General features: G+C 36.5%; 1 protein-coding gene across 4 annotated transcripts in view; it reads left to right on the top strand.

Moving 5' to 3' along the window:
- UBE2H (ubiquitin conjugating enzyme E2 H) overlaps positions 1–12,368 on the top strand; it is a 101,562-nt gene that overhangs the window by 45,840 nt on the left and 43,354 nt on the right. For 3 of the 4 annotated variants that reach the window (XM_073809934.1, XM_019924049.3, XM_019924064.3), the window contains exons 2-3: positions 11,434–11,510; positions 12,092–12,166. In XM_073809934.1, coding sequence (XP_073666035.1) covers positions 11,434–11,510; positions 12,092–12,166 — 152 coding nt within the window. Of the gene's footprint in view, positions 1–1,954; positions 2,093–11,433; positions 11,511–12,091; positions 12,167–12,368 lie in introns of those variants that run through there. The other variant, XM_073809933.1, reaches the window with a different exon arrangement.

The raw sequence follows: 12,368 nt of genomic DNA, 5'->3' as shown, positions 1-12,368 counted from the left end.
ACTGAGATGTTCATTGTAACCGTGTAATAGCAAAACACTAACAGCAACCTACCTGCTCACTAATGGATGCTTAGTTATTTAACTTATGGTACATGGACATTGCACAGGCATTTTTTTTACGGGAGCTTAGATCTATGTGTACTAATAAAGAGGTCCTCCATATATAACCTGAAGAAAGGTGTTTACAGAAGAGTTTACACCTGTCTGTCTGGGTGTACATGATGATGTTAATGTGTGTATATATAAACATTAATATAGACAATAATAATATCTGGGCAGTGGGATTAGAGCGTTAAGGGAATGGGGAGGCTGCTTTATGCCCCACACACATTTTAAAAGACAATTTTTTAAAAACCTAGAACTCAGTGCTTCACCAGATGAGGTTATTTAGCTGTACTGTAAGGCGTTCTCAGAACTGCACTCTTGCCCTGTGACTGTGCCGTCAGCAAACTGTTTGTCTCACTTAGTGGCACCTGAGCCTATCAATCCTACTTCTCCCCATGGTACAGACATGGGAGAGGGAAACCTAATAGTTTTGTCACCTTTTCAATGCCAAATTTTCTTACTATATATATACCCACTGTTGTGTATGTCTAGGTTTATATTCTCTTGTTTTGCTAAATAACCAATTTTTTCCCCCTCATTGTTTAATTATACAGGAAACACTCCTAGTGAGAACCTTGATTTTTTAACGTCTTAACCATAACTCATAACAATACAGCCTTTATTCACTTTATTGTGTGTGTATATTTAAATCTCAAACTTCTGTTTACTTTAAATTATTAGGCTAGCTTATCACATATTTATCACTCCCATGTCTCAATTGTACCTGACAACCCATTTCTTAGTATGTATTAATCATTTCTGTTGGTCTTGAGCTAGCAAGTTTACTAACATAGGAAGAAAGCTTCCTTTCTCAGCTCTGTCACCTGTTACTTGTATGATGCTTAAAATAGCTGCAACCTCCCTTGTTGTATCACATTGCACACCTAGTTTACAGTCCACTTTCACCCCACATCTCTTGACTTTCCAGGGTTTTCTACTTAACTCAGTCACATTGGGGTTCTTTTTCTTAGGGTAGGATGTTTCTTTAAAAGAAACTTTTTTTTTCTATTTTAAAATATTATTTCTTTCGCTTATTTTCCTTATGGACTTTTTTTTTTAAAGCAACATTTAAAGTTTCTGGTAATTTTTTATCCCATTTTTTTATCCTAATTATTTATAAAGGTAATAAATGAAGGCAGCTTATAATGGCTACTTGAACATATCAGATAGAGTATTTGCCTACCAACTACCCTTGGATATAGTTTTTAAGCAGAATTTCAATCAAGAAGACACTGCTATTTTCTGTATCACTTTAGATTACTTTTTAATCCTTTTTTATACTGTTTAGCCAAGGCTTTATTAAATTTCCAACAGATACTTGCTATGTTACCTCTCATAAGTCTTCCAAATGGGTAATAGAAACTGGGCCCAATTGAATAAAAGCATATTCGTTTGTTGTGGAATGCAGAGTTCTCTACATGGTGGATTGTGCTTTAATTTAGCATCCTATCCAGTGTATTCATCTGTAGTTGTGCTTTTTTCAGTATAAAATCTTGACAGTGATCTTGAACCTGCCACTTATTCCTTTGTACATGTATTGCTTTAAAAAAGCCTGAGTCTGTGCTGCTCACTTCCCCCTTATACTTTTTATGAAATCAGGGTTGTTATTAACATTTGACATCTACTCTGCCTAATGAACATGGAGTAGTAAAGGGAATGGCAGGCATTGGTCATTCATGTTCTGGGAAAGAACTAGGGAGTGAGGAGGCACTGAGACCAGGGCTTACAGAGCAGTGATTTATAAGGGCAAGCCAATTGTTATCTTTCCCCCTTTGTTCTGGGTTTACAGGCATTTATATTTGAATTTTAAAGAGCTTGCTGTAAGAAATTTTCCTTGAGATTATTGAAGTCATAAAATTACGATGAGGAATCATTGGTCTCTAGAGACACAAACTCGTAATTAGCCAGTGCAGAGAAGGAAAGGAAGAAGAGCCATGGCCTGGGTCGCGGACCTGGGTCTTTCCATCAGTAGTTCCATGACTTCAAGGTGTGTTGATTGTTCTTTTTTTTTTTTTTTAAGACTATGACCATATATCTGAGATCTGCTTCTCATTTCTGTGATCCACTGTTTTTCACTCTTCCATAATCTTCATCTACTAAATGGGTACCACTGCTTGGTATTTGTTAATTTTCATGGTATTTATTAATTTTCATACATCACCTTGCATTTGTAATGTACTATATTTCACTTGGAGACTGGCAAAGAAAATATTTCCTTTAAAATGTCACTGCTTGGGCTTCCCTGGTGGCGCAGTGGTTGAGAGTCTGCCTGCTGATGCAGGAGACGCGGGTTCGTGCCCCGGTTCAGGAAGATCCCACATGCCGCGGAGCGGCTGGTCCCGTGAGCCATGGCCGCTGAGCCTGCGCGTCCGGAGCCTGTGCTCCGCAACGGGAGAGGCCACAACAGTGAGAGGCCCGCGTACCGCAAAAAAAAAAAAAAAAACAAAATGTCACTGCTTACTGTGAAAGACTCACATATGCCTTGATTAGAATATCTGTGGATAGGGATTATCAAACACTTAGCTTAATTCTATTTTCATTGAGTGGCATTGTAGTCTGCATGTCAGGTGTTAGGGTAAAACCTGGTCTGCTATATTTAAAATGAATAAAAGAAGTAAAATTCTCAAGGATTTTCTGAGAAGAGAAGAACACTGGAAACATGATTACAAATACACTGCATAGATACTCCATAAAGCAGTATTAGCTTCTTACTGAGAAGCTGCTTCATGATGCACTTTGCTCTGCACTGTGGATGGCTTGGTGAAGTAGCCCAGAAGGGGAGGTAGAATGTGTTTTAAATAGACGTTTCCGTTAGGATTTTGCAGATGGCCACCTGACTGTGGGGAATTCATCTCTGGGGAAATTATACGTTGCCTGGGACTTTGAAGTTTTCAGGTGCTATTGTCATCTATAAGGTTGTGATTCATGGGTTTTTCTTCTCCAGCCTTCTGTGATTAGGTAGTCTGCCTTTGGAATGACAGCGTTCTTTCTTTTAATATGTCCTATCTTCTAAAAAAATTTTTAACAGATTTTCTAGATCATTGGTTTGGATTTTCATTGTCAACTTGATGTCTCTGGGGTATCCTGCATCTTGGGAATTTTGCAAGTCTTTATTTTTTCTCAGCAGTTCAAAGTTGTATTCCAAGTTTACACATTTAAACTGGGTGTTTGACCAGCTGATAGTTCTTTAGCAGTGAGTGTCCCCTATCTACATAAGTAGAGTGTAGTTAAATATATACAGTCTTATGATTTTAAAAAAAAGAAATGATAAGTATTGGAAATTAAATAAATAATGTCATTAAAATTTTCAAGTGTACACAAGATTAAAGATTACTTTAGGGCTTCCCTGGTGGCGCAGTGGTTGAGAGTCCACCTGCCAATGCAGGGGACACGGGTTCGTGCCCCGGTCCGGGAAGATCCCACATGCCGCGGAGCGGCTAGGCCCGTGAGCCATGGCCGTTGAGTCTGCGTGTCTGGAGCCTGTGCTCCGCAACGGGAGAGGACACAACAGTGAGAGGCCCGTGTACCGCAAAAAAAAAAAAAAATTAATGAATCCCCATTATCCAAATTAAAATTTTACAGTTATCAGTATTTTCTCTCACATCTGTTTCTCTTCTTTATGAAATATTTTAGGGTAAATCCCAGACATTGTTGTCATTTAACACCTACATATATCAGTAGGCCCCTCTTAAAAATGTGAACGTTTTCTTAAATAAGCATAATGACATTATCACACTTAAGAAAATAAGCAGTTTTGGGGGAAGGTGATTTATTTTTAACGTACTGTGAATCAAGCTGTAACAAACCAAATTCTGAAAAGTAAGCTTTTCATTAACCTTTTATGAGTTATTTAAGAGTAATAATACTATTTAAGTAATACACTGTTAATTTATGTACATGGATTTGTATATTTTTAGTTAAAAATAAGCAATGCTTTGTTGCCATAAAATAGCAAAGCATCAAAGTATATTAGGGACATCCCTGGTGGCGCAGTGGTTAAGAATCGCCTGCCAATGCAGGGGACACGGGTTCGAGCCCTGGTCCGGGAAAATCCCACATGCTGCGGAGCAACTAAGCCCGTGCACCACAACTACTGAGCCTGTGCTCTAGAGCCCGTGAGCCACAACTATTGAAGCCCGCGCGTCTAGAGCCCGTGCTCCACAACAAGAGGAGCCACTGCAGTAAGAAGCCCGCGCACCGCAACAAAGAGTAGCCTTCTCTTGCCGCAACTAGAGAAAGCCCACATGCAGCAAAAAAGACCCAATGCAGCCAAAAATAAATAACTAAAATGAAAAAAGAAAGTCCTGGGCTGCAGTTGTCCAACTTGAAATAAAGATCAAAAAAAAAGAAAAGTTTGTATGTTAAAGAGCTGTTTCTATTTTATCAATAGCCTTCTAAATATTTTGAGGTGTTTAATAGGAATTTGAACTTTTTAGAAAATGTAAATCTTATTTCTGTTTTGAGTATTTTCTTGGTCTCAAGATGGCCTCATTGTTTTTCCATATTTCCCTTTGCTTTTCTCTCTCTCACTTCTTCTGCAACTGGGTCATTTCTGACTATCTGACTTTGTAAATCTGCTGTATAAAACATTTTGTTGGGGTCGAATGGCGCTTAGATTTCTTATGTATCTCTCTGATACACTTCTTTTTTCTAAAACCTATTTGAAAAAATTATTTTCCATAACTTATGACTCTTAATTTTTCTTTTGAGTTTTTTACTTTATTATTTGGGAATCTGGTAGCAGAATAATGCATCTAGGGAAGAGCTAAGTTATAATGATTTTCCCATTTAACATTTACTTATATCATGCCAGTGTTTACTTTGGTTTCTGACATGGAAGCTTTAAATGAAAGCATAAACTTGAGAAGAGAAAAAAAAAAAAGCCCCAAAACTCCAAAGGCTAGTATGATTTACAGTCTGCTGGGTGGTAATGAACATGCTTGCTGTTTAACTTAATTTTTGCACTATCTTTGTAAAATTTAAGAAATACATGCATGCTACTTTTTACCCCTTAGTGAGTCTTAAGTGTTCAGTATATCATAGTAAGTTGTCAAATTGTTGCTTTAGTTACTTCTGGACAATACATATTTATTTTGAAGAGGCTATTTTTAAATAAGTGATAACTTCCTCACTCTGAAGTTGTTTAGTTTAGTTGTAAACCTGAAAACATACAGCTAAAAATTATGTATTTTATTTACTGGAGAATGTCTTGCTTAGAATTATTTACCCTTTTAAAAAAAAAAATTCCGTGAACTTTGGTTATCTGATTTTTGCATCCTACCATAGATACATTTGAAGGAATGGTAGCCCAGTGACGGCTCTCAAACGCAGCTAAAGAAGGAAGAGAAACTAGGAAAAGAACCTGCCAATCCCTTCAGCCTAAGAGTATGGGAAATTTCTACTTCAGGAAATAAGTATATCCCTTACGGTTCCTAAGGGCATCATTGTATTTTGTAGTACTGTATAGCAACTATTATTCATAATGATGACTTAACATGAAGAAAGGCTTAAGGGGCTTCCCTGGTGGCGCAGTGGTTGAGAGTCCGCCTGCCGATGCAGGGGACACGGGTTCGTGCCCCGGTCCGGGAAGATCCCACATGCCGCGGAGTGGCTGGGCCCATGAGCCATGGCCGCTGAGCCTGCGCATCCGGAGCCTGTGCTCCTCAATGGGAGAGGCTACAGCAGTGAGAGGCCCGTGTACCACAAAAAAAAAAAAAAAGAAAGGCTTAAGGATATAGAAGGAAACTTAATTTTTTTAGATATTGTAAAAAAAAAAAGTGTTGCTTAAGTAAATTTTAGTCACATGGAAATTAGTCAGCTTGTGTATTTATTTTATGTTAAAAAAATTGAATTCCTGGTTCTGTCTGACGCTGAGCCAGGTAGATACCTTTGTAGATAGATCATTTCATCTTCAACAATTCTGTTTGTGAGGTAGTAACCCCTCCCCAAAGTAAAGCCCCCCCCCCCTTTTTTTAGAGATTAAGAAACAAACTCCAAGTTAAGCAGTTTACAAGGTAACTCCTTTTAAATCGCAAGTTTCCCAAGCTGCTTACAGTATATTGCCTCTTGGTTCGTCCATTTATACTTCAGATTTAGCATGTTCAGAACTGAACTTAGCATCTTTGTTCCACTTTGCCCTTAATAGTATCACCTCATCTCTCTGACAAACCTAAATCTATCCTTAGATCTCAGACTGGCAGCCTCAGTCTATGCCTGCCTTACAGCTTCATTCATGTGTTCATTTTATACATATTGATTGGGTACCTACTGTGTGCCAGGTACTCTTCTAGGCGCTAGGAAATGGCAGTGAACAAAATAGACAATCCTATTGGCGCGCGGGCTTCAGTAGTTGTGGCTCGCCGGCTCTAGAACACAGGCTCAGTAGTTGTGGTGCATGGGCTTAGTTGCATGCCGCATGTGGGATCTTCCCGGACCAGGGCTGAAACCTGTGTGCCCTACATTGGCAGGTGGATTCTTAACCACTGTGCCACCAGAGAAGGTCCCTCATAAGCTCTTAAGAGAGCTGCAGTAGCTAAGTTCTTCTAAATTGTCATGCTTGTTAAATGCTAAAGTTCTGATAACTGACTACATTAATTTTTCAGAACTTTTATAACGAAAAAATTCAAACTAGAGAGAAAAATATAATGAAAACCCCATGTACCCATCACTCAGATTCAGTAATTGTTGACTCAGGACCAATGTCCTATCTTCTGTACCTCTCTCTCCTAACTCTTCCCACACTGGATTATTTTGAAGCAAATCCTGGACCTACATTTTAATTAGTAAATATTTCAATTTATATCTCTAAAGGAGAAGGTTTCTTTATAAACATAACCCTCACAGTATTATTTTTGTGATATTTTGTTCGTTAGTGGATTAGTAGACATACCATATTTTTATCAAGAAAACTAGGTAGTGAAGGTTGCCCAGTTTCTTCAACTTTCGTGATGTGATTAATCTCAAGGAGAGTTTAAGCAGACTGGTCTGAACATGTGGATAGAAAGCCCACGCAAATTGCTTTTACCTTCTGCACAGAAGCAACCCGTTCTTTATCCTAGTCCCTTACTGCCATGGGCACAGCTCAGGGAGGCCACCTTCCTTTATCTTACAGACTCACTATCAGCAAATTTAGGAAGCAATGCTGTATGAATCCTTGACCTGTTAACAGGCTTAGCCCTTGGCTCCCTTTCTGGAAAATCCCAGAAGTATATAAAAATCATTTCTAAAATCCCGACAGACACGTTTTGCCAAGAATGTCAGTTATCTCTTGACGGCTTGGCATTAACCTTTAAATATTACATTGTGTAATCATAATGCCATTCAGGGAAAATAAGTTGGTGGGTGGCTGGCATTTTAAAAGTGAAATGAACTTGGGTTCCTGGGAATGTTAATCATTATTCTACTGAAAATGCTGACATTTCTTAATAGTGAAATGCTAAGTAAGTAAAAAGCAGTATTTTACAAATAACTTAAAGGTGAGTAAAATGTGATTTTTATGGGTTTATTTAACATATTTTTACCAGAACAGTATCTGAAGGATATTTTATATTTTCAAGCTTTGAAAGTGAGAAAGTAATGAAGGAACCTTCTAGTGAGTTCCCACCAGGCTACTAGCCTGACCAGCACATCTCAGAAATAGATCATTGTAACCTGTCATTGTAACCTGCCTTCTCATTTGCCTTCCTTGCCCTTGACTTTGCAGCAGGGAGCAGAAAGAAACTCGTGGCCTCTACCATAAATATACATGGTAACAGTAGTCAAGTAATTTTATATTTTTTGTGGGTAAATTCATGGTGATGGAATGGCTTATTTTTAATGCAGTGTTTTTCTTTCAACTAAACTTAAATTCTTTTTTTCCATCTGATTTAGTGTCTGTACCACTCCAAGGCAGCATAAATTTAGTACAGCTTCTTCATTTTACCAACTTGGTAGAAGTTTTTAAAGGTTTCATTCAGTTTACTTTTAGCTTTTCATGTGAAATGGACTATAATAACACTTTAATTTACAGTATAATGTGTAATTTAAGACAGACCCAGTGTATCTGGAATGTGGGTTATACCAGGGATCATGGGAAAGAGGAGGTTTGGAGCATTAATTTCTAATCTCATTTTCACATTACCTTTTCAAAAGGAGAATCTTCTTTGAAAAGTAGGTAACAGCATGGACTAAATCCCAAACAGATCACAAAATGGAAGAAACCCAGACTTAACTGCATCTACATAAAAGATAGAAAAGATATCTTCAGTTTTCAAGAGGGGACATTCATGTGGATAACTTATAATTTTAAATGATTAAGAGTAATTGCTGTAGATTAGTGTCATTCATAGCAAGTTAGGTCTGATTGATAGGGAATGCTGCTTTTACAGATTCTTATATTGTAAAATTAGTTTGACTTCTTTTGTTAAACTCATTTAATCCTCTACCTTACTTCATTATTATCCTTGCAAATTTATTTAGTTTAATGTCTGAGATATCTTTATATGTGGTACTACAGTGTATTCATTTTGACTACTTCTGGATACCCCAAGTTAAACAGAAACATACATTAGAGGAGCTCTGGTTGGGGAGAAGACACTAGTAAACAATAATAGACACTAGTAGCAGCCTGTTGCATAAATGGCTTATAATTCTTTTTCCTATTGATAAATACTTAAATTATTTTCATTTTAAAAATTTAAATAAAAAATATCTGTACATGTATCAGATAGTCTTATATTTAGTAAACTTCTTTTATTAAATAGTAACATATGTATAAAAAGTGCACAAATCATTTTTGTAGCTCATTGATAAATGGAACTGTAAATAAAAGTGTAATCGGCACTCTAGAAGTCCCTCTCAAACCCCTTTCCAATGACCAGGCCCCACTAGAGGGTGACCACTATCCTAATTTCTAACACCTTGATTCATTTAGCCTGTTTGAAATGTGTGTAGATGGAATCATATTGTATGTGCTCTTTGGTATCTGCTTTCTTTCACTTACTGTAATATCTTTGAGACTCATCCATTTACATGTACAGTTAATTTTTTATTGCTGTGTAATATTCTGTTGGGTGACTGTACCATAATTTATCCTTTTTACTGTTGATGAACTTTTGGGTTGTAACCTAATTTTTGGATATTACAAGTAGTGCTATACGAACATTCTTAAACGTGTTTTGGTGAACATAGCTATTCCTGTCTACTGGGAATAGTGCTGCTGAGTGTGGGACATGCATGTGTGCAGCTTTACCGTGCCAACAGTTTTCCAAAGTGGTTGAAACCGTATCACACTCCCACCAGCAGTGTCTGTTTTTTGTTTTTTTAAAAATAACTTGAAAGAAGTGAAATTTGAGTAAAAGAGTAAATTCATTTTAAGTAGTATAGTGCTAAATTTGTCCTCAGGAATACCAATTTATACTCCACTGAACACTGGGTTTTATCTAGCTCTTTCATCTTTATGAATTAATAGTGGAAAATATCTCATTTTTAAACTAATGAGTTGGACTTTTTATGGCTTAATTTCAATTTTCTCAACTTGGCTCTTCTGGTCTTTTCTTTTTAGTTTGTCCTTTGTCCTGACTTTATTTTTTATAATATAGAAGTTTTAAATGTGTGTCTGTGCTTGCATCTGCTGATTTTTCCCTCTGTGGTTTCTGGCTTTGGTGTCATTCTTAAGAAAGCCTTTTATCCCCAAGGTTTTTTTTGTTTGTTTTTTTTGAGAACTTAGTTATTTGTAATTAACTTTGTTTATTGTAACTAGATTTGACTTTTACTAACACAAGGGAGCTTTTTTGGTTGTTTTTGTTTTAAAACAATTTAAACATGTACTTTAATTTATTACATTAGCATTAGCTTTGGAATATTTTGTAAGGAGGTGCCAGGAAGAATTTAGTACACCAAAGCATGCATGCATGTTTCGTTTGACCATGAGAAATGAAGCCAATTTTCCAATGTGGATACTATTTGAATCCTTTCAGTGTGCATGTTATTAAAATAGTTTTCAAAAAGAATGAGATCAAATAGGCTGAATTATCTTATTATTTAATATCTCTAGTGGATACTGTTCATTGCTCTTGAGCAAGGACTTTGCCAAAAATACACCTGGCCTCTGTTCTGTGGCCTACAGGACAAAGGATTGGAGAGCCAAATACTTAATTTCAAGCCTTTAAAACTAACATTTTTCTCTATTTAAGAGATCACTTAAAATTCCTTTGGCTTTTTTTCTTTTGTATAATAGTACACATAATTAAAATGTAATTTGCACTGGTGGTTGAGAAAGATGAGACCAGTCTGTCATATCTGGTTGTTGTTGGTGGTTTTTTTTAAGGTTACAGTGGGATTTGAGAGCTCCCGAAAGCCCCCACCATCTAAAATTTTTCTAGTAGAGTCATTATTGGGTTAGACTACAAAGCAGAGACAAAACAGATATTAAGCCAGTAGCCCTCTCTTCTGCTGATGTGGGTTGGTTTGGTTTCTATAATCAAATCTTAGTACCTTAAAGGGGTGGGTCTCGGGACAAGTAAATTTTTGAGGAAGGGCACACAGAAGTGTTAGTGCTCTGTGATTCCAACCCCGAGCACATAAGAACCTAGAGGCCAGTCTCAAGGGGATGGAAAAGAGGGAGGAAAAGAGTAGGTGAAAATAAATACTACAGATAAGATTTAAAAAAAAAAATTTTTTTTTTGCTTGTCTTTTGCATTTGGCAATGCTACTTATAGCAAGGTTATATCACTAGTTATTTTGATTATTCTCTAAGCCAGGGAGAAAATTATGGGGACTTCCTGAGTAAATGTGTAATTTTAGGAGCACAGCATTTCCAGTTCAGGAGAATCGGTGTTTTGCTGAGTGCTTGAATTTGACTAAAGGGAATGCTGGATTTATGTTAAAGGGTCATTGGGGATAGGATGGGGTGGGGACAGTACAGAGGGGAGAAAAACTAAAATTAAGTGCCTATTTTTCATACTTATATATACAATGTGGTCTTACACATTTTACATACTTAACCCATTTAATCTTCACAGAGGTCTGTAAAGTGGTGTTTTCCTGATTTGCAAAGGAGAACAAAAGGCTCAGGGAGTGAGTTTACATTATTTTGTCTAGGCTCAAATTCAGTATATGGCAGTTCTAGGATTTGAACCCCAGCTTCTCTGAATCTAAAGCTCATTCATATTCTTTTCACAAGAGCGTATATTGCCTTTTAAATTACAAGAATTATTATTCATGTTTTATATTTTATTGCTTTCATTATAAAATGTTGGTAACACTTTAAATGGCATATCTTGAGGAAGCCATCTTTAGTTCTTCTGGGTAATATAAAGCCTGTGTAATTTCCTTTACCTTCCACCTTAGCATCGAGAGTAAGCATGAGGTTACGATCCTAGGAGGACTCAATGAATTTGTAGTGAAGTTTTATGGACCACAAGGAAGTAAGTATATGTGTTGGTATGTGTTTTTTATTACAATCTTTTACTCTATTCCTTAATAGACAGAATATCAAGGGAGATGGTGATATGTGTAGTTTTTGAAAAGTAAATTTAATTTAATTCTAGAAGCAGTGAGGAAATCTTGCTCTTATCATAATTACTTTATATGCTTTTCTCTTTTATCTCTGTGTGACAGTATTAAACATGAATTGTGAATTCTGGGTTTTGTGGAAATGTTTTTTGTTGTTTTTTGGGGGTGAGGTGAGCATGGTATAGATTGAGACAGTAGGCTATTACTTACCAAATAACTGAACAGTGTTTGATACTTTAAAGAATCAGGTAAATTTGGGGGAGAAAATGAACCTTTGCTAACTCTAGATTTTTTAAAGAAAAGTATTATAATTGAACATAGAGTACCTACTAGTTATAGTAGTTAGTTAGTTATAAGAGTTCCCTGACTCTTGAAGGAATTAATTTGCAAGGTTCTCAAAACAGGTTAGGATTTAATGTTTAACTTACGTTCAGATTTATCTTCTGATTTGGAGGCACAATCCTAATGTTTAACTTTTTTGCTTTTATTTCAGCACCATATGAAGGTGGAGTATGGAAAGTTAGAGTGGATCTTCCTGATAAATACCCTTTCAAATCTCCATCTATAGGTATGTAACTACCCAGTTTCTCTCCTTAGAGAGTTTTGAAATGGAAAAAAAAAAAAATCCTACGTTTTATGGGAGATCATTAATTCCAGAAATATTAACTTAACTGAATTTTTTCCTTTTTTGGCTTAGGTTAATTAGTAATTTGGTGGGGAGGGTACTTCCATAGTGTGATAGAAAATGTTTAAATATACCCTTTGCATGC

The sequence above is a fragment of the Tursiops truncatus genome, chromosome 9, assembly GCF_011762595.2.
Source record: "Tursiops truncatus isolate mTurTru1 chromosome 9, mTurTru1.mat.Y, whole genome shotgun sequence".
In the NCBI taxonomy this organism is placed as follows: domain Eukaryota; kingdom Metazoa; phylum Chordata; class Mammalia; order Artiodactyla; family Delphinidae; genus Tursiops; species Tursiops truncatus.
Note: the sequence above shows the minus strand (reverse complement) of the source record. Positions and strands in the feature narration are given on the sequence as shown.